This window comes from Oryza sativa, chromosome 4 (assembly GCF_034140825.1).
Source record: "Oryza sativa Japonica Group chromosome 4, ASM3414082v1".
In the NCBI taxonomy this organism is placed as follows: Eukaryota; Viridiplantae; Streptophyta; class Magnoliopsida; order Poales; family Poaceae; genus Oryza; species Oryza sativa.
In genome coordinates, this window is record NC_089038.1 from 19,189,724 (window position 1) to 19,212,246 (window position 22,523).

The window sequence follows — 22,523 nt, forward strand, 5'->3', positions numbered from 1 at the left end:
TGTTTTCTAGATGCATACTCTGGTTACCATCAGATTCGCATGGCTAGGGAGGATGAGGAAAAAACTGCATTCATTACCCCCATAGGAACTTATTGTTATACGACAATGCCCTTCGGGTTAAAGAATGCAGGTCCTACTTTTCAACGTACTACTCGAATTTCTTTGGGTAGCCAAATAGGACGTAATGTTGAGGCTTATGTCGATGACTTGGTTGTAAAGACGCGCAACCAAGAGACCTTACTCTCGGATCTAGCGGAAACTTTTGAGAGTCTCCGCTCCGCCCGCATAAAACTGAACCCCGATAAGTGCGTGTTCGGTGTACCTGCGGGCAAGCTTCTCGGGTATTTGGTCTCTGCCCGAGGTATCGAGGCCAACCCCGAGAAGATACGAGCTATAGAGCGGATGCGCCCCCCCCCCAGCAAGCTTAGGGATGTGCAATGCGTCACCGGTTGCATGGCCGCCCTAAGTCGGTTCATATCGAGGCTAGGAGAGAAGGCGCTACCCTTATTTAAGCTCCTCAAACGCTCCGGGCCGTTTACTTGGACGGAGGAAGCTGAACGTGCCCTCACTCAGTTGAAGGCGTATCTCAGCTCTCCCCCAGTTCTGGTCGCCCCGGAGCCAAATGAACCCTTGCTACTCTACTTGGCGGCGACCCCGCAAGTGGTTAGTGCGGCGTTGGTTGTGGAGCGCGATGAGAACAATCCTCATTCCGCGCACCCCCACCCTGTGCTGGCTTGGCCCGGGAGAGAGCAGGGAGGAGAGGCCCCCGAGCCGAACGGTGGCCCAAGGCCCCCGACGACCGGAGCAGGCCCTCTGCCCGCTTGTCAGACGGTGCCAGGTGCCCCCGACCCCCAGGATGGCCCGAGGGCCACTGCGGGAAGGCCGCACCTATCGCCCTCTGACCCCGAGGCTAACCCTGTGCCGATTCGACCCGGGAGAGAGCAGGGAGAAGAGGCCCCCGAGCCGAACGGTGGCCTAAGGCCCCTGACGACCGGAGTTGGCCCTTTGCCCGCTTGTCCGACGACGCCAGGAGCCCCCGACCCCCAGGACGGCCCCGAGGCCACTGTGGGAAGGCCGCCCCTGTCGTCCTCCGACCCCGAGGTCGTCGGCACAGAAGACGAGTGCGCCCCGCGAGGCCGCTTGGGTGAAGAGCGCCCCAGGGATGCGGCCCCTAGCGAAGAGGATCGGCCCCACCGAAAGGTGCAGCGGCCCGTCTACTTTGTTAGTGAGGCCCTCCGGGATGCCAAGACCCGATACCCTCAGGCCCAGAAAATGCTTTACGCTATTCTGATGGCCTCGAGGAAACTGCGCCATTATTTCCAGGCGCATCGGGTTACGGTGGTTACGTCTTACCCCCTCGGCCAAATCTTGCATAATCGAGAGGGTACTGGACGGGTGGTGAAATGGGCAATCGAACTTTCTGAGTTCGATTTGCACTTTCAACCACGCCACGCTATCAAGAGCCAGGCCCTCGCCGATTTTGTGGCAGAGTGGACCCCAGCTCCCGAGCCCGTCTCAGTCCCCGAGGCCAGCTCGGGCCCCTCGCAGCTGCCTCACATCGCCCACTGGGTGATGCAGTTCGACGGCTCCTTGTCTCTTCAGGGCGCCGGTGCGGGGGTCACGTTGACCTCGCCGAGCGGAGACGTCCTCAGATATTTGGTTCGCCTTGACTTTCGGGCGACCAATAATATGGCAGAGTACGAGGGACTCCTTGCGGGACTCAGGGTGGCAGCTGGACTGGGGATCCGCCGCCTCCTGGTGTTAGGCGACTCCCAGCTGGTCGTTAACCAGGTCTGTAAGGAGTACCGGTGCTCTGACCCGCAGATGGACGCTTACGTGCGCCAAGTACGGCGTATGGAGCGCCATTTTGACGGGATAGAGCTTCGGCACGTGCCTAGACGGGATAACACGGTTGCCGACGAACTCTCACGGCTCGCTTCCTCGCGAGCCCAGACCCCACCGGGCGCCTTTGAAGAAAGGGTTGCCCAGCCGTCGGCGCGACCCGACCCCTTAGGGGAGACGGACGCGCCTGACAGGCCCCCGATGCCCGTCGGAGTCCAGGCCTCGGGACCCGAGGGGAGCGCTCCCAGCTCCCTTAGATTGATTGCTTGGATCGCTGAGATCCAAGCATACCTCACAGATAAGACTCTACCCGAGGACCGCGAAGGGAGTGAACGCGTCCAGCGCATCTCCAAACGCTACGTGCTGGTAGAAGGGACCCTCTATCGGCGCGCGGCTAACGGAATCCTCCTGAAGTGCATTCCTCGGGAACAAGGCGTCGAGCTTCTTGCCAATATCCATGAAGGCGAATGCGGAGCCCACTCCGCCTCGCGCACCTTGGTTGGCAAAGCCTTTCGACAAGGTTTCTATTGGCCGACAGCTCTCAATGATGCGGTCGACCTGGTCCGGCGATGCAGAGCGTGTCAATTCCACGCCAAGCAAATCCATCAGCCGGCCCAGGCCCTGCAGATCATACCACTTTCATGGCCATTTGCTGTCTGGGGGCTCGATATCCTGGGACCGTTTAGGCGGGCCCCGGGCGGGTTTGAGTATCTGTATGTCGCGATCGACAAGTTCACTAAGTGGCCCGAGGCTTATCCGGTCGTCAAGATCGATAAGCACTCCGCACTTAAATTCATTAAGGGCATCACAGCCCGGTTTGGAGTGCCTAACCGTATTATTACGGATAACGGCACCCAATTCACTAGTGAACTTTTCGGCGATTACTGCGAAGACATGGGCATCAAGCTCTGCTTCGCCTCACCTGCCCACCCCAGAAGCAACGGCCAAGTGGAGCGCGCCAATGCGGAAATCCTCAGAGGCCTTAAAACCAAGACCTTCAACATCCTCAAGAAGCACGACGATTCGTGGATCGAGGAGTTGCCAGCGGTGCTCTGGGCGAACCGAACCACGCCAAGCCGAGCAACCGGGGAAACGCCTTTCTTCCTCGTCTACGGCGCGGAAGCGGTTCTCCCATCCGAGCTCACCCTGAGGTCCCCTCGGGCCACCATGTACTGCGAGGCTGATCAAGATCAGCTTCGCAGAGATGACCTCGACTATTTGGAAGAGCGAAGGCGGCGCGCGGCCCTCCGAGCCGCGCGCTACCAGCAGAGCCTGCGGCGCTACCATCAGCGCCACGTCCGGGCCCGATCACTCTGCGTCGACGACCTCGTCCTATACCGCGTCCAAACGCGTGCTGGATTGAGCAAGCTCTCACCAATGTGGGAGGGTCCGTATCGAGTGATCGGCGTCCCCCGGCCGGGCTCCGTTCGGCTGGCCACGGGCGACGGCACAGAGCTGCCTAACCCGTGGAACATCGAACACCTTCGTCGCTTCTACCCCTAAAGGGGGATCGGGTGTCAGGTTTCGGGCTCGGACCAACCCCGCACCCCCCTCGGGCGTGCAGGGTTGGCCGGGGGCTACCACATATGCATATTCTTATTTCTCTTATATCTGTATTTCAATAAAAGCATTTTCGATTTCCTAAAGGCTGTATCTGTGCTGTTGTTTCCTTTTGAAGGATCTTGACTTGAAATAGGTCACTCGTGTTCAATCCTACCCTCGGGGGCTCGGGTCGGCTAAAATCGCCAAACGGGGCCCAGAACCAAGCCGTGCCCCGGGGCGTGGTGAACTCCGGGGGGGAATCGGCAAAAACCCACAATCGGGTCACCCATAACCCTCGGTCACCACGTTCCCGGCCTGGCCAGTCTCGACATGTGGATCTCCCCAGGCACTAGCCCCGACCCGAGCCATCTGAGGACTAGAACCTGGGCACGAGCCCTTGTTCAAGCCAAGACACAAAAGGACCGCGGCACAGACATCCTCGTCTCATACACACAACAAATAGAATTGACACAAAAAATTTTCCTCTTTATTTGATTGCAGATTAAATTAGTCTATACAAGAAGGGGGCCCGAAGGCCTCGGAAGAAGAAAAGAAGAAACTATTTAAAGATTGGCGGGGGCCTGGGGGCTCACTCCGATGCACCCGGGTCGCCAGCCTCGTCGCCACTGTCGCCCACTCCGCCGTCATCGTCCTCCTCGTCGGAGTTGAGGGCGAACGCTAGCCGAGGGGCCGAACCCTCGAAGCTGTGGACGATATGGTCGGCGGCGTCCTGGACCTACGCGCGCGCGCCATCCTCAGTCCCGGGAGGGAACTCGTCCAGCGCCGTCCATGGGGAGAAGTCGGGATCCCTGGCTTGGTAACTCGCCAGTACGAGCTCCACCGCTCCTCGGGCGAGGTCCCTCGAGGATGACTTAATCGTCCTCTCGAGCTCCTCGGGGAGCCGTTGGAGAGTCCCGGCTATCTCCGAGAGGCGCTGGGCGAGGCCCCCCTGGTTGGCGGCGTACTTCGCAGTCCGCCCGCCCCAGAGGCCCGCCTGCCGGCCGGCGCGGTCTAAACGGGATACGGCGTCGCGAAGCATGCTGGGCCCTATCTCGCCTGCCAGGCGAAGGGCCTCGACCTCCCCGGTGGACGAATCCAGCGCGCCCTGCAGATCCGCGATGGTGTGTTCGGCAGCTGCGAGGCGGGCGGCTAAGTCGCTGTCGCCCGTGGCCGCCCCGCCGCTACGCGCCCTTGCATCCAGCTCCCTTGCCTGCGCCTCGAGTTCAGCGGCCCGCTGGTTCAGTGCGGCCCTCTCGGCGCGGGCACTTTCCAGATTGCGACGCGCTTGTTCCTCTTGCGCAGCCTCGCGGAGGGACAGGCTGTCCGCCAGCCGTTGCACCGCGGCCTCGGCCTCCTCGAGAGCTCGCTCCCGCTCGGTGAGCGCGTCCTCGCGGAGGCGGAGCGCGGACTCTTCTTCGGCACAGGCGGCTTCGTGCACTGCCAGTGTGACCTCCCGAATAGCAACGGCGGCCTCGCGATCCGCCAGGTCCCTCTCCACGGCGCAGGCACGCTCTTCCAGCGCCATGGCACGGGCCTCAAGGGCTTCTTCGCGCCGCCGGGATGCCACCTCGGTCTCCGCCGCCCGCCGTTCTCGGGCAGCGGCAGCGTCAATGACCCCCCGGGCGGCGTCGAGCTTTTTCCCTAGCTCCGCCTCCCAGCTCCCGTATTGAAGGCGGAGGGTGTCCTGCGCCTCGTTCATCACGGTGGTGGCGATGAGGGCAGCCCCCCGCTCCTCCTCCACCTCCTTGGCGATCTCCCCCAGCACCTTCCGACGGGCTTCGAGCTCTGAGACGTGCCGGCGGTGTGCCTTGCGGCCCACCTCCACCATGGCCTCCAACGAGCGTCGCCCCTCTTCGACACGCGCCCATGCGGCGTCAAGCTCCGCCCGCTCTGCTTGCAGGGCCTCCACCTGGGCACTTAACCCGTCCAACACCGTAGTGTTTGCGACGGCCAAGGCCTGCAGAAGGGGTTCTGTGCTCAGTGGAGCAACGGAAGGCGTGGGGAAGAGCCGCCTCGGTGAGGATGCCGCGCGGCTCGGCCCGCCGACGGACGTGCCGGACTCAGGGATGTCCCCCGGACCTGGCTTGTCCTGAGCGTCGCCCGAGGGAGTGGGCCCAAGCGATGCGCCCGCGGCCTCGTCGCGAGCTGCCTCGGAAGTCGTCGCCGCCTCGGCCTGGCGAAGTCTGGCCTCCTCCCGAGCGGCTTCTTCAGCTTGGCGAGCTCGGACGGCCACCTGGGCGGCCTCCCCGGCTTCCCGTAGGCGATCCGCGGCTTCTCGCCGGTCAGATTCCCGCCTCCGAGCCTCTGTGATCGCCGGGTCCTCGGCCTCAGACTGGCCGGACTTGGAATGGCGGGAGGGACGCGACGGGATCTCGCTGAAACAGAAGAAAGACCAGAAGACAAACAAGATGGATGAGTGAAAACTCGCGTTGAGGGAATGAATACGGCCACGATGGGCGTGGGACGAACCTGCGAGGGGGTCGGTTAAACGACCACCTTAGAGGGGAAATAAGGTTTCCCCGGGATGGTTCTGTCCCCCCCATCTTGCGGAGCCGTTTCTTCTTCCGCTCCCCCTCGGGCTGCGACGTCGGCGTGGCCCCCTCCGGGCGCCTGCTGCTGGCACGCGCCGCCCCGCCCCCTCGGGGAGGAGATGGGGGAGGGGTTCCTTCCTGCTTCCTCTTCCCCCGGGCGTCGGCAGGGCGGCCGCTCCCCGGGCCCCCGTCGCGGGGCCCAGAAGCACGACCCCCTCCCGGGGTAGATTGTTCCCCCCTGCGGCTCCCGCCCGCGCCATCGTGGCCTCGAGGAGCCCGCTCCTTCGACACCCCGACCGCCTGCATGATGGTCAGGATGAAGGCGCGGTCTGGATCGCTGTAGAGGGGGAGGACTCCTTGAGGAATTAGGGATGCCTCCACGGAGCTGAGATTCAGCACCCGTTGGACCACTATCTTGAAGTCCTCAGGAGCCCAGTCCCATCTGACCCCCTGGTGGGTCCTCATACAGTCCTCGGACCCGGTGTACTCCCAGGCGCCCCGGGCGCGCCGCTGGAGTGGCGCGATCCGGCGACGAAGATAGTCGCCGAACACCATGGCCCCTGTGAGCCCCTGGGATCGCAGGCCCGCCAGGCGGTCGAGGACGGCGTCGTAGCCATCTCCCAGATCTACCGGCGCCCGCCAGTTAGAGGCCTGCGCTGGAGGCTGGCTCGGAAGTCGGAGGCGCGCTTCGTCGGCGAGGGGGGTGTAGAACCAGTCGCTCTTCCAGTCATCCCACTTCTTGCGGAGGAAGCAGGGAATGTAGCGGTTCAGCACCGGCCCCCGCGGCTGGAAGTAGCAACCACCGACCACCGACGGCGGCGACACCGGCTGTACGGTGAAGAACCACCGGAACAGCCGAAGGGATGGGCGCACCCCGATGAACATCTCGCACAGGTGCGCGAAGATGGCCAATGTCATTACCGCGTTGGGGGTGAGGTGCGCCATCTGGAGATCGTAAAACTCCAGAACATCCATGAAGAAAGAAGAAAATGGCGGAACCAGCCCTGCCATAGCAAAAGGGAGGAAGAAGACGGACCGCCCCGGGTAGCGTGGCGCCGGGCATCCCTCGCCCAGCGAGACTATCTCCCGGCCGGTGGCAGATTCCGGCATGAAGCGGCGCGGCAGCCCGGCCTGTCTCTCGCTCACGATGCGGGAAGGCGGCAGCACGCTACCGTCAAGCGGAGCGGAGCCCCGTGCCATGACGCTGGAAGAAGAGATGTTTGAGAGCGAGCGCGTGTGGCGAAGGTAGGGCACAGGAAACAAGGAGTTAGGGCGCAAGCGGCGAAGACAAGGGGAATAATGGCGAGAGGAAGGAAGCAAATCTCTTCCTCGGCGACTTTATACCCTTGCCAACGCTGTGCCCGGCTCCTCGTTTCTCGCGCCCACTATCTTGCCCCCTCGTTTCTCGCGCCCACGCTTCCACTAATCCCATTCACCCGTTTGCGGTGCATGAGGTGGATATGCGGCTGTGCCAGTCGAGATGGAACATCTCGTGCGCGCGTTAATTACGCTCGCCGACCGAAGCGCCATCACCATATCTCCAGGAAAAACGAACCGGCTTGTCCTGATTTTTAGACCGGCCCCACCTGTCACCAGGCCTTAGGAAGTGGCGTCACGCCCGACCGCTTCCCTCGAGGAGGGCGATCGCCCTGGCATAACGCCGGGGGCTACTGTCGGTGACATGGGACCGGGAGTATCATGACTTAGAGACTTGAGGCAGACACGATCACCCACGTGGCCTAACCCCCTCGGGGGGGGGGGGGGGGCGGGCCCGAGGGTGATACGGCCGCCCTTCTCTTTGTCTCCCCGAGGGGTCGGACCGCTCCCGTCTCGGCCCCGAGGGCCGAGGCGCCCCGATCCCTTGTGGGTTTTGCGCCGCGTATATGGGGTAGGTGAGCATAGCGGGGCTCACCTAACCACATTTATTGCGGTTTGGACGAGCGCGTCACGCCGCATGTAACGCAGTGCAGCGCACTCGTTTATCCGGTCTGTGACCAGTCACAGACCGATCAGATCGTGGGTTAGGTGGCGACAGGCGGTCTGACGCACGCCTCGTCCCATCCCGTCAGGATGAGAGCCTCCAAGCACTCGTCCCTAGCCGGAGCCGGCGTGTTAGCTCCTGGAGATGGCACGTTGGTCCCGGTCAGATATATACCAGGCTTCATCCTAACCATTACAAGCAAGACATTGTATGAAGAGGGGCGAACATGCAGATTGTTAAACTGACACGTGGTGGACAAGAATGACCGATTTATGACCGGTCTGACAATGGTCATGTCGTCAGCAGACAGCCACGTTCCCATGTCGCGCCTGCTTCCGGCGGAAGTGGAGGTAGGTATGGGCCGTCCCATCAGAAGGTCATTCGGACGGCAGCCATACAAATCTCCGTCCATTAATGAAGAGAAGTCAAGTTGGAGGGAAGAGAGGATGAGTCCCCACACAAAAGAAAGAGAGGGAGAGATGGTGCATGTGGTATCCCCTTGAGATATAAAAGGAGGACCTTGCCCACTTAGAGAGAAGAGGAAACGATCCCAGAACGATCGAGGGCTGGCTCACACTTTGTAGCTTCTTCATACACAGATCCACCAAAACACAGGAGTAGGGTATTACGCTTCTCAGCGGCCCGAACCTGTATACATCGCCCGTGTCTTGTGTGTTTCCACTCTCGCGAACTTTCCACAGGCTAGGAGCTTAGAACCTCACTCAGGGCCCCCGGCCGAACCGGCAAAGGGAGGCCTGCGCGGTCTCCCGGTGAGGAGCCCCCACGCTCCGTCACCTACGGTGTCTCTTGATACCGTCAGGAGATACGAAAGCGCTATCTCTGATCTCACCGGGCACGGATCCGAGGAGGAAGGCTACCCTGTTGTCGACTACGAGTCAGACCTTCAGACCAACATGTCGACAACAGTTAGATAGGCTGCCCACATATTGTACTGGTGTGATTATGGTGAATAAGAGCAATACCGTCTTCGGCCAACAGGATGTAGGGTTATTACCTGACTACTCAGGGGCCCGAACCTGTATAAAAATCCCTGTGTCCATCTCTTTTACCTCAGTCTCGCGTATATCCTAGCACCAACGATCCCCATACTGTCCAAATACCGTAGTCGAGACATCAAACGTCGACAAATAGCAATCTAATAGATCGGACCGAACCAAGACAATATAAAATTGAAGGTAATAAGAGAAACCTATTTAGCCGATAGATCCACAAACATGATGGATATAGTGATCAATCTAAAACAAATTAAAATCAATGTGATTAGAAGAATATCAACTTAGTCAGAAATTAGACCTAACAAAAAAAATTCTAACCATTGCTTATGGCAATTTAGGTCTTTTTAGGGAGGTTAAAATTCTAAAATTCTGCTGGTTGGTAGTCATCTTTTAAGAATCTAAAGTAGTTAGGTTTTCTAGCTCATGGTTTCTAGGGGTATGTTTGAGAAGCTTCTAACAGCTGTAGCTTTTTATCCAGATTCTTAAAAGCTGTAGTTGTGAAATCTGGTTGGCACTTCCGAGAGGGCTTAGAGATGGAGGAGGGGTTTTTCAGCCTCTAGTTCATTTTTCAGCTTAAAAATCTTAAACTCTCCCAAACAAGATCTAGTTTATTTTCCACGATCTACATCTACATATTGTAAAAATCTAAGTAACAATCTGGACTGTTTGAGGGAGCTGAAGATTTTGTGGGAAGCTGCAGCCAATATAAATTCTCCCAAAAAGACCCTTAGTAGCTATACGCGAGATGAGCACTTCAATCGGGCAACATAACAATTTTTTCTTATTTTTATATTTTTTATTAAAATATTTTTTAAAAAATATTCGTTTAAAATATTTAAAAATCTAGACGCCCCACGCCCTCTAAGAGGGCTTTTTTTAAAAAAAAATATCGTCCTTCCAGAGGGTGTTAAGGAATCTAAATACAAAGTTTTTAATTGTGTTCAAATCTTTTCTGTTCGTTTTAATTGATTAAAAATAGTAATGCTTATCAGACACTCGAAATGATTTTAAATGGAAAAGTAATAAACTACAAAGTTGTAGATATCATCAAGATCTATAATTTTTATATAAAGTTCATCTCCATCCAATATCATTTGAAATATAGATATGAGATTTTGTTAAAATTGGTTTTATATTTTGTAATGAATATTTAGACATCTAAACGATCTAAGATAAAAAAAAGTTGTTAACTACTCCCTCCATCCCATAATATAAGAGATTAAAGATAGATGTGACACATCCTAATACAATGAATCTGAACAGATGGTGTGTCCAGATTCATGTACAATGATGTCACATTCACATGAAATCTCTTATATTATAGGACAGAGAGACTACAACGTTGTAGATCTCCTCCACAAGAGTGTGAAACATCTAGATTTGTAAATTTTTAAAATAAAAATTATTTTTTAAATATCTTTACTATTATAAAAATTGAAGATGTTTCTGCGGCCCGTCATCCGTGTTTGAGTCGGTTATAAAAATTGAAGATGTTTCCGCGGTTCATCATCCGTGTTTGAGTGATTGAGTCGATTTTAATTTTATGTTTTTGATTTTAATCTATATCTCTTCTCTACTTATTATAAAAATTGATGATGTTTTTGCCAGTATTTTGGTACATCATCCGTGTATCAGTCGGTTTTTAAGTTCATTTCCTTTTGGAAATACATATCCGTATTTGAGTCGGTTTTTTAAGATCGTTCACTTTTGGTAATACAGAAGGAATTATATAAGGAATATGTTTAAAAAAACTTGCATACTAACCTGAGACAATCGGACTCCTAACTACAGCTTATCATTTTCTAAAAATATATATATCCAAGCGAACTCCCACAGTAAATTTCATCTTAGCTAAATCATATAACAATAATAAGATTAAAATAGACTTCACCCGTTACAACGCACGGATATTTTTTCTAGTTTTAATAAAAAATTTAAAAGTAAAAGACATGCGTGCATGAGGGCCCTTGCATTATATAAGCGGGCCATCGGGCCGACATGTCGCTCGCCGACGGACGGGGCCAGCCTGCTCACTCACGGGTCGCATCGAACAAAAGCGACGGTGGCACATCGCGATCTGGCGACGGTACGGTGGCACGCCGCGCACGGCCGGCGCCGGCGTCGGTGCCCCCTTATAAAATCCGCCGGTGCGCGCGCTAGCTAGCTTGTGACTACGCGACGTCGCCACCCACCATACTAGTCCATCTCGATCCGTCCGTTCGTGCGTGCGTGCGTCCATGGCGGCCTACAAGAAGGGCATCATGATCAACAAGGCGTCGGTGGTTGCCGCTTTTTCAGCGGCGTGGCTCCTCCTCCTTGTCCTCGTCGTCCTCCTGGCCGACGAGGCCGCGGCGGCGCCGGCTGGCCGTGAGGCCGCGGCGGCGTGGATGAGGAGGCTGGACGACACGGTGGAGCCGGAGCCGCTGCCGGCGGAGCTGGACAGGGTGCAGAGGCGCGTCTTGCAGGCGACCAGCCACTACGTAGCTCCGAGCGCGCTGAATCCGGATCGCCAGGGTTGCATCCAGTCCTGCCTTCCGGGCAGTCAGTACAGTGTTCCACCGCCCGGATCGCACTGTAATCGTAAATACTACAACCAGGGCTGTTGACTACTGCAACTACTGGTGATTCTGATCACTGCAAATTGAATTCTATCCTTGTGCATGGATCCCGTACTGCTTATACTTAATAAAACCTCAAAGCGACGATGTGTATATATCACTTTTTCTACGGACGTCGAACCTCTGTAATTTGAACATCTCGGGCGGCCGATCGATTTGCTATTCGTCGACGATCCCTTCTATTATCCCAAGTTTGTGCTTAAACAGTTTGTGCCCGTCATCAGCAACGACTTAGTTTCCCTTTCTTTATTTCGACGAGATTCATCTACTTAACTAGTAGGGAGCCCGCGCTTCGCCGCAGGAGCATAGACAACATAATAAACTCTTCGGACCTCCAGAGTTGCAACTTAAATAGTGACTATTGTATGAACCCAATAAAAATACAAAGGACACCAAAACAGCATGATAGTTTAAATAGGCACACGTACTGCTTGATCTAAACGGCCAGCGAGTACAATTCATCGCATGGGCACAATGCAGCAGTCAATCTGGTATCTTGTTCTTCTTTGAACCAATATTCCTGTATAGAGCAGATTAATCATGAGTAATCTCATTCCAGAAGTTAACTTAAAATGTATTGGGAAGGAGCCAATTGCTGAAGGCTGCATACAAATCATTGAACTGGTCATAAAAGAACATGAAGATTAATGCAACTCTGGTCTAACTGCATGTTGAAGCAACCGAACTAAATACATATCATCTGCAGGCCAGTGTCTGCATTGAAATCAATTTCCATTTCCATTTTGTCTTAGAGAAACTGAAACTACAGCGCCCCTGAAATCTAGATCCAATTATTTAGTACTTTAAATAGCAGGGAGGTACATTTCCCATGCTATAGTCACTATCCATATCTCCATTCTATTTCAATCCAGCAAGTTGAAGGCTAACATGTGAATGACTGAAGCACATGAAAATTTATAATTCAACTGGGAAAAAAACCATTTAGTAACACATAAGATTTGAGCTTTCAGTGCAAGGATCGAAGCTAGTACAGTTGACCTTTGAAACAATGTTGAATGGTCTTTTTTCAGCATTGGTAAAAGTGCAGCACATGATTTCACTGCAATGTGCATAATAAAGCTGAAAGCAAAACGAAAAGGAAGCTATATGCCCAATACCATCCAATTTATACTAACTATGTCTGCCTGTTAAAGTATTGCAGAGACTATGTGTTATATAAATTATTGGCATAGTGAAGGTAACTATGGTCTAATTAAATCAGTAAAAACTGCATATGGATAATTGAGCATAGGAAAAGATGGTCCTACCAAAAATACAAATACCAATTCATTATGTTATGTACTGTTGGAAGCAGAGCTTTTGAAGTGAGGCATCATTACAATTAACATTTTCGAGTTACAGAGCTAGAACGACATCATTAAAATTAGTCACTGTATAAAATACACTTTCAAAGGAGCATGTTGCATGGCATTGTGTAAATAATTATAATAATGGTAAGCAAGAAAGCTAAACCTGAATTAGGACACGAAGATGCACATGACTAATTAAACCGGTAAAATCTGAGCAGAGCATTGCTTAATTGATAAAGACTTATACAAAAGGGAGGCATAAAAAGAAGTGCTAGTGATGCATATACCAAAAATTTGTTCAGTTGGAACACTAACATTTGTGGTACTTAAAGTAAGACTAACATATTTGGTAACTGCATAGTTGGATGGCCTTTTTAGATGTAAAGATGCTTACCAGCTTGATGAAAAAGGATGAAGGAATGTTCCAGCACAGGCCTATATAAATCAAGTACGAAGAAATAAGGTAAGGAAACATAAGCAGTAAGATAGGAGATATAGCAGTATCTGGTCGTAGATATTCTAACGAAAAATCATAACAATAACATAAGCACCTCATGCAAGAAAGGTGAGCAGTAAAGAAGTATGGATAGTAGTGCAATTTGGTTGTTTGTATGAATTAGCAATGGAAACTTATGGATCTACTATGTCTGATTTTGTACATGTCACACGGTAGGCAAGCTTATACGGAATGTGTAAAGATAATTATTTATTAAAAAAACAGAACAACAAATATACCATGAGGCTGCCGTAATAGGCGAGCGTGCACACGACAGGCAGATGAGTGCTGGAAATCGGTGGGAAAGTCACTGTTGGTAGCCAGCAGCGAACGCTTCCGGCATCGTCAAGTAACAGGTGCACTATGGAGCTCCTGTAGCTCTAATAAAGTAGTAGAATGGTAGGATTAGGAATCCTATAATTATAAAGCATGCAACTAATAGAATAAACACCACATAAGCTCATCTCACAAATTAAGGAAGATCGATGAAATAGGAACACAACATCTAAAATAAGGAGTTTGCAGTACGCGATAATCGCATAGGCAAGCATATCAATGGGCACCAACAAAGGTAAAAACAAAAACTGAAATTACAAAGCGGGTATATGGTGTACTCTTACCAGGAGGTTGAATAGACAAATGTCGTCGAACAGAACATGTAGATGGCAAATGGAAACTTGTAGGAAAGCAATCATCGATGTTCTGCACCGTATACTCTTGCTGAGAGGAAGCAAGACTCGACATAGTGCTGGAACAACTCTAATTTAGAAGGAAGGCAAAAATATAAATGCATCATTACGTATAGTAAATGATATCTCAATTAGTTTCAGATGCTATATACATGTTAGATAGGAAAGGGGGGTATCCGCATAAACAATATGAAATTATGAAGCAAAAATTATCGTCAGCTAAATGCATCTCACAGTGTTTTCAATTAAATGCTGCTGTAACAAAAATTATTGTTAAGTAAATGCATTTCACAGTGTTCTGAATTAAATGTTGATGTAATTCTTCATGGACTATACCGGCAGCTTGGACAGATGGACGGCGCTGCACCAAACGCGCATGAACTGAAAGAAAGCCTAAAGGGAAGCTGTTGTTGTCAAATGGCGGTGTGCCATCTGATGATATGCAGGCGTCACTACTGCATCCAACATCTGTAAACAACAAAGCCAGTATAGACATTTTGCCTGAGCTTAATCCACCAAAAGTGGAAGTCATAGAGAATTAGTACACACAACAAAATAAAAAACATATAAGCTCTAAAATTTGTCATACCATGACTGTGACTCCGTTTACGACTTGCATGAAGCAGGAATGCCTTAGAAGATTTAGACATTGTAGTATCCATGTGAAAAACATGGCTAAATTGTTCCGGAAGCACAGATAAACATGGCCTGAAACATAGCATAATCAGCGGATAGCTAATGTAAGCATAGATGTAATATCAGTAAATCCCCTTGAGCCTAAAATAAACCATACATTAGCAGCTAAGCAGCAAGCATTTCATTCCTAACCAAAGAATGCAAAGACAAAAGCAACACAGTATAATCAAGATAAATAAAACATGATAACCAATATTTCAGAATCATCTGAAAACACAATAAACATCAACACCCTAACCAAGTAACTTCACCATATGATGCAATGGAACCTCACAATGGGCACCCACCATTACCGCCGAGCAGATGGCCTATGGCTGAGCACGAAACATAGTTTGGCCTATGTTCAAACTACAGTAAGAACATGGTAAGCTAGCCAAGCACTCAGAGGTCAGAGATGAGAGAGATGGACCGGCGGCGAAGCATACGCACCTATCGGTGAAGGGGAGGGAGCACCTGCAGCCGCGGGCGGCCGTCGATTCCGTTGGGGACGGTGCGCCCGGCCGATGGACACGGACGCCGGCAGCTGTTGATAGAACGGCGGGCCGATGGCTGAGGACGACCGCAGTGGAATCAACGATTGCAGTGATTTCAGCTCGATGGGATAGAGAGACAATAACAACCTAGGAAGAAACGACGGCGACAATTTCTGCGAGGGTGAAAGGGATATGTCGATCTGGTGAGGGGAAAGGCGAGCAGTGAAAACCCACGGGGGAGCGACGACGGCGGAGATGCCAAGGAAGCCGCGGGAGCAGATGGGGAATCGAGACCTAGAAGCTGCGGCGGCGGAGTCGCTGCGAACGATACTGGTAGGCTGTAAAGAAGGAAAAAACGAACGGCCGGATCCAGTCAAGCAAACAATCAAACGGCTCCTGGCATAATGCAACAGTGAAACAGTAAAACAGTAGCGTACAGTGCCGGACGGCTGTGGTTGCAACGGCAAAAACTATAGATTTTATATGATATGATGCAGTTTTTTTTTGGTTGTGCAGCCTTTTACCTTATATGACATGTTTCACTGTATGATATGTTACCTCAATTTCACATTGTATGACATGCATGTTTCATTGCATGTACAAATATAATTGTTAATTCCTCAATGGACCAAAAGATACTGCTCATATCTGTCGCAGTCTCGCTGATAAATTAAAATAGCCCAGAATACACGTCTGGTGACAAGCATCCAGCAGCAACCGGCCAACGGTGCCCGGGCCGGGCAGGCAGTTCACGAGCAGCTAGGAACCAAGATTGATGGCATGCACGTACACTTTCCCCATCACGTAGGCCGTCCAGCATGCCCTGGGATTCTGGGATTCACGCCGCCCCAAATAATCGATATCCTTAATCAATCGGCCGCATTAGAGCAGGTACAATAGTAGACTATAAGCCAGCTGTAAATATATTTTAAGAAGATAAATGAAGAGAGAGAAGAGCAGCGGGCTACAGATTTATAGCCAGCTGTAGCATTACTCCAAGACACAATGTGTGTATGACAGGCGGGACCAGGTATTAATAGTGTAGTATGTAACTCTTGTATGAGTAAGCTGTTAGATTGGCTATAGATGAATTAGAGCTAGTAGTTGGCTAAGAGCAAGTTTAATAGTATAGCCCACTACTAGCTCCAATTCATCTATAGCCAATCTAATAGCCAATTCATATAATAGTTGTTTACTATACTATTAATATATGGTTCCATCTATCATACACACATTGCGTCTTGGAGTCCGTGCAGTAGCTGGCTACAAATCTGTAACCCGTTGCTTTTCTCTCTCAACTTTTATCTCATTAAATATATTTATAGCTGGCTAATAATCTGCTATTGTACCTGCTCTTTGTTCCAGGCTTGCAGAGCCACACGGCTGCAAGCCTGCGAAGCACCAAATGACATGTAGGAATCAGCATCATCACAAGTACCGGTTTATTTAAATCGGAACATATTACAGGACATATGAGTTAGTGTGTGTATATATATATATATATGCGTCCCGTCGAGGAGGGTGTGCCAACGGAGCGTCAGCGCAGGGCCCCACAAAAATTCGGGGCCCACAAATCAGAGAGACCAGTACAACCAGCCAGTCTTAGCATGTACAACTGATGTCATGTGTGTGTGCATGTGCATGCATGCGAACCAGCTTCTGAATCCTTGATCAATAGTGACGATGCCCGGAGCAGCTGGCCGACTACCTCATCTATCATTTCGGCCGAAGTAATATCGTATGGAGGGGCCGAAATGATCAAAATTTTTAACCCTGCTCTTTCATAGGCTGTCGGCTGCTACATGTAAAAATATATTTTGATCGTTTGCATAATAATTGAGAAACAAAAGAACAAATTGATCTATAGTTTTTTTCAGTTGATATATTTATATATCGAACTTAAGGATGGAGTGTTAAATTTAATAACATAATTATCTCAGTCGCTTCAAATTCCAGAGGTGCGCATAGAGATAGGGTGTACGTGTGTGCTCATATGTGTGTGCTTATATGGGAAAGTGTGCGCGCGTTATAAGCGACTGCATTTGTACTGTGTTTCTCAAAAAAGAAAAATATTTCCTCCATTTTAAAAAAGGGAAAAATCTATTCTAAAGTCTTCGCTTTGTCTAAAATAAAACCCCAAACTCTAAAACCGGGTATTTGGCACCTCAAACTTTTAATACCATTCACTTTACCCCTCGGTGGTTTTTACTTTGGTATTGGTACCTTAGGATGCCACGTCAGCATGGCGTGAGAGGGGGTCCCACCTATCAGTACGCTATCTTCTTTCTCCTCTCTCCCCTCCCTCCCTCTATAGGCTCTCGAGGAAGCCATGACAGATGAAAGTCCACCCACTCGCCGAACTCGGAGAAGATGGAATCGGTGATAAGCTTGATAGGGAGCCCACCCTTTTGCCTGAGCTAGTGAGCTCAGGAGAAGAGGGGATCGGCGGCGATCTCGAAATGAAGCCTGCCCTGTTGGACGAGGTTAGAGAAGACAAGGATGACGGTTCTTTGATTCTCTCATCCATGAGGCCTCAGCCATCCCCTCCTACCCAAGTTCCACCATCGATGTGAGCCCGGAGCTCCCCTTTGTCACCACGCTTCTCAACGATCAAGTGGGAGAGGTTGCTCTCCAGATCCTCCTCAAGCGGTGAGCTCGCTCCACCTGGACGAATTTGTTTTAGATAATGGAATTAAATTCCGGCCTTTGCTAAATAGCTACAGCCAAGCTCCACCGGGACGAATGCAATGGCTTTGGCATGGAGACAGCGACAAGGTGGCTGTAGATGTAGAGCTCGCGCTGCCGGTGTCGACCACAACCTCGTCGGCTACCACCCTCGGCCAGAGCTTATGCCTCCTTCAACCAAATCTGGTACGGACGACAATAGGGGGATGAGGTGCGTGGGCGCAATGATAGCGAAGGAGGATGGAGGTGGAGCTCGCTCGGGGAGGACGCTGGAGGTGGCTGTCGGCATGGAGCTTGAGCTCAGTTGAGTAGGAAGCAATGGCCATCTCTTTGCCATGAGATCGGCGCTAGTGAGAGCTCAAACTCTGCCTCCCAGCCCACGTTGCCTTCTGTCCCTCGTCGATGGCGGTGGTGTCCCTGTGTTTTTTTTTGGGGGGGGGGGGTGGGGTTGGTGCGCTTGGCTACGGCGCTCCATGGAGAGGATTCCGACAGAGGTGGCCCTCGAAAACGGTGCTCCACAGCACAGGGGGGATTTGGTGGCGGTGGTCCTTTGCATTTCTAGCTCGGGGAGAGGAGAGATTGAGAGGAAGAGAGAAACACTACTACGAAAACCATTTTTCGTGACGGCCATTTTGGATTTTTGCTGGCGGAATTTGCAGCCGCCACAAAGCAAAGGCCAGTGAAGATCAAGATCTACGCTAGCGGTTATTGACCACCAGTAAAAATCTATTTTTGCTGGTGGTCATCTTTGTAAGATCAACGTGTGTTTTGATTTTTATTCTGTGATGAACAATTGGCATCTGTGATTATCGGTTTTGATATATGGAGATTATCGTCGAAGTGGTTTTGGAGATAATCAATTTTCAGGAGATGAACAGGGTTTACTGGTTTGTCGGGACCGGTCAGACCGGGCGGTAGTTGCCGGTCAGACCGGCGCTATGTGAGCGGTCAGACCAGCTTGCCCGCGGTCTGACAAGCCGACGCTGTGTCGGTTTCGGTTTCAGGTTATTTCTTTGGATATCTGTGATTGTTTCATGGTTATGGCTTCTAGACGGATACTATACGTATGTAATACTGTTGTTTGCTAACAATGAGTCAAGTTGGAGATAGCTTGGTCTCGGAATATGGTTTCTTTGTTTGTTTCATGTGTACGTGACTCGATGCCTCGGGAGAGTATTTGCGGTGTTGGACCAGGAGTTGGCTTGGTGGTAAGACGATGTCCGTGGTGGTCAGATATCATGCGGGATACTAAGGCTAGAGTTGATGCACGTGGTTGATGGTGATTCCATATGGCATACGATGGAGGTATTGTGTGCGTGTGGGATGCGGAGTCGAATTTGGAAGGAGTTCAAATTTGGTACAATTGGTTATGTTAAGTTTGTTTCTTATACTAGAGGGTTTCCTAAGGTGTTTAGGACTCTTAGTATGAGTTTGGTTCGTGGCTTTAGGCTGTCTACCTCATGTATAAATAGAGGGGGAGCGTGAGGCTTCCCGGTATCGCTTTTGAGAGCAATTGAGTTGCAAGTTTAGTTAGGGTTTCGAGTTTAGTCGAGATTTTTGTAAGGAGTGCTGTTGGTGCACTTTGTAAACACAGAGAGAAGTAATAAAGTTGTCATCTACTTTGAGAGTTCTTCGATTTGTGTTTCACCGGGTTACGACGGTCTAACCGGCGATATACTGGCGGTCAGACCGGCGGCGCTAGGACGATCAGACCGGCGGCGCAGGCAGGCAGCGGCAGGTGATCTCGGTGGTTCGACTGGAGTTCGATCTCGGTCAGACCGGCGTGTTCCAGGCGGTTAGACCGGTACAACTACTTCGGTCAGACCGCGATCCATCGATTTCGAGGGTAACTTTTATTTCCGTTAAAAGTTTTTGGTTTTTGGGTATACCAACCATTCACCCCCCTCTGGTTGGCTTAGTTCTTGTGATTCGATCCTATAATCTTAAGCCAGCCGCCAGCAAAAATCCATTTTCGCTGGCGTTGGCTTAAGAAGGCCGCCAGCGAAAATCTATTTGGTGAACAAAAAAAACACGCATGCAGCTGCCCAGCCGCCAGCGAAAATACCCATGCAGCCGCCCATTGATTCATTAATTTCAAATTTCAAATCCACATCTAGATTCACTCCTCATTTCCAAATTCAAACACGAAATACAAAATAATCATCAGCGATCAAACATTATTTACACAGATGAAACATGATTTAACAGATCAAAACATGTGCATCATCTGGAACAACATGCAAAAAGAAAAAGAAAAAAAAAATCAAATCTAGCCGCGGGAGCACGGTCGACGGTGGCGGTGGATCCGGCCTCCCCGCGGCCCCCGCAGCGGCGAATCCGGCCTCCCCGCGAGCCGCTGCCCGCTCCCGAGAGCCGCTGCGCCCGCGCCCGAGAGCCACCGCTGTGCCCGAGCTCGCCGAGCCGCCTCCCGCTGCCGTCACCCACCCGCCTACCGTCGCCGCTGCGTGCCCGCTTCGCGTCGTCGTCGCCATGCCGAAACCGCTGCCGCTGACAGTGGGGTGGGAGGAGGAGAGAGTAGAGGAGAGGAGCCAACTGTGGGGTGGGAGGAGCTGGTTGATGAGGATGGATGGCGACGGCAGCCGGTGGGGGTGGGGTGGCGACGGCAGCCGGCGGCGGTGAAGAAGAGAGGGAGGAGAGACGCGAGGGAGAGAAGGGAGGGAGGGGAGCTCGAGAGAGGGGGCGGGTGGGTGGTGGACTGGTGGTGGTGGTGGGCCGTGTGCTTCATATTAATAGATGGTGGTCCATCTATGCAAGCGGTCCTTCTACCGCCAGCGAAAAAAGTGGGCTGCCAGAAAAAATAATTGTATTTTCCCTACCGGTCTGTATAACACAACCGCCAGCGAAAATTATCCATCTTCGCTGGCGGCGTACCTAAGTGACCGCCAGCAAACATAGACATATCTTCGCTGGTGGCTGGTATAACGCGGCCGCTAGCGAAGATCCATTTTCGCTGGCGGTCGGTGCCCCTTACCCCGTCGTTACAATTTTGCTGGCGGTTTTAGTATTTTTCCGCCAGCGAAAATCATATACCAACGCCATGAAAAATCATTTTTCTAGTAGTGAAAGAGGAGAAAGGCAAAAGCTTGACTAACAAAAGGACCCCATGTTTTTTAGATATATTTTTTCACTGAGTAGAATGTCTTGTTAGTTGTCACGTAGGCGAAAACCGACTAGTCATGAAGAGGGGATAGATTAAACGGTTTTAATAGCTCAGGGGTGTTGGATACCTGATTTCAAAGTTTGGGGTGAATTTTAGATAAAAGTAAGAGTTAAGGGAAATTTACTCTTTTAAATATAAGACTCAACTACCACTAACATAAAAGATAAAAAAAATAATACTTGTACCTAATAAAATTAGAGATTTTGTGGGTGAATTTTTTTTTTTAAAAAAAGATGAACAATGGGGACGTATGTAGCCGAGAAACACAGTGCATATGTGGTGATATGCATGTAGTAGCACTGTAGCAAACGGCCAACGACACGTCGACGCCTGGGAGAGAGGGGCACTGGTTATGAAGTGGCACATCTTGTAAACCACTCTGCCCGGAGAGGTACGTTAATTAGTTCATTGCGCGCCGCAGACGATGGACTTATTCAAGGACACTTCTAGAGGCTGCTATGGATCGGACGTCCGATCTGGTGCAAATTGTCGGACGGTGTTGCACCGTGTTATCGAGGAATATTTCACATGTTTCATCTCTCAGAAAAAAATGTTTCAATGAAAATGTTTTAGATGTTTCACTCCCAGAGAAAAATGTTTCAGCATTTGAGGAAAATTGTTTAATCCAAATGCAATATTCAACAATATGGACTGGCGGATTGTAACACCAAGAAATCAATTCATGCAAACATCAAGTCAAAAATGGAATGAAACACCTTAATACAATAAAGTGCAACAAAAAATATAAAAAACTGAAATATCAGACGGTTGTTGCAAAATGTTTCACTGAAAAATGTTCAGATGTTTCATCAACCAGGGAAAAATGTTTCATCGCATCGACGAAAGTGTTTCAACCGAATTCAATCGAAACATATCGATTGCAACATGAAAAATCAATATGTGCAACATCGAATCAAAACAAAATAAAACACCTTAATACACAAAGTGCAACACAAAACTAAACCCACCTTCGTCTTCTTCAACTCCAGCCACCACCCTCAACTCCGGCCACCGTCCTCGCGCGGCGTGGCTTCGGCGAGCGAACACCCCTACTGCCACCGCCACCGCTCTACGTCTGGCCGGATCTGTAGAGCGAGATAGGACCCGCGCTGGCTGCAGCCGATTTGCGCCGCCACAGGAGAGCACGTCGCCCTACCGCCTCGATTTGGGAGGGGACGCCGGTGGGGGGAGAGCCGACGCCGCGAGATCCGCCCCCCAAGCTCGTCGCCCTACACGTTCCACCCCATCCAGCGAAGAGGACGGAAAGCTCGTCGGCCATGCCCAACCGTAGGAGCGCCGCCGCCGATGGGGAAAGAGGAGTGACAGCCGAAGTAGGAGGAGGGGCGGCACGGCGTCCGGAGGAGGAGGAGGGGAGGCGGCGTCGGCCGAAGTAGAGGGCGAGGGGGAAGGCGCGGCGGCAGGAGGAGGAGGCGAGGCCTGCGTCCGGTGAAGAAGGGGGCAAG

General features: G+C 51.2%; 1 protein-coding gene and 1 pseudogene across 4 annotated transcripts; both read right to left on the reverse strand.

The window, feature by feature from the left end:
- Positions 1 to 3,879: 3,879 nt before the first annotated feature.
- LOC136356210 (uncharacterized) lies at positions 3,880 to 11,117 on the reverse strand (annotated as a pseudogene).
- Positions 11,096 to 15,511, reverse strand: LOC9272075 (uncharacterized). 4 transcript variants are annotated; one of them, XM_066309622.1, is made up of 8 exons: positions 15,151 to 15,511; positions 15,009 to 15,069; positions 14,615 to 14,733; positions 14,362 to 14,493; positions 13,957 to 14,084; positions 13,576 to 13,716; positions 13,235 to 13,275; positions 11,096 to 12,050 (listed from the first exon to the last, which is right to left on the reverse strand). In XM_066309622.1, the coding sequence occupies exons 3-8, from the start codon at positions 14,685 to 14,687 to the stop codon at positions 12,014 to 12,016; spliced, it is 552 nt and encodes a 183-aa protein (XP_066165719.1). In that variant the 5' UTR covers positions 14,688 to 14,733; positions 15,009 to 15,069; positions 15,151 to 15,511; the 3' UTR covers positions 11,096 to 12,013. The 4 variants fall into 4 exon arrangements, with proteins under 4 accessions (XP_066165719.1, XP_025880990.1, XP_015634028.1 ...); XM_026025205.2 differs by having other exon boundaries at positions 13,957 to 14,093; XM_015778542.3 differs by lacking the exon at positions 15,009 to 15,069.
- Between the last annotated feature and the right edge of the window lie 7,012 nt (positions 15,512 to 22,523).

Excerpts from the sequence above, each read along its gene's own strand:
- LOC9272075 (XM_026025204.2), bottom strand. The coding sequence starts at position 14,687 with ATGGATACTACAATGTCTAAATCTTCTAAGGCATTCCTGCTTCATGCA. Across the intron at positions 14,494-14,614 it reads TAAACGGAGTCACAGTCATG|ATGTTGGATGCAGTAGTGAC; the intron begins GTATGACAAATT and ends TGTTGTTTACAG. Across the intron at positions 13,717-13,956 it reads TTTGTCTATTCAACCTCCTG|AGCTACAGGAGCTCCATAGT; the intron begins GTAAGAGTACAC and ends CTACTTTATTAG.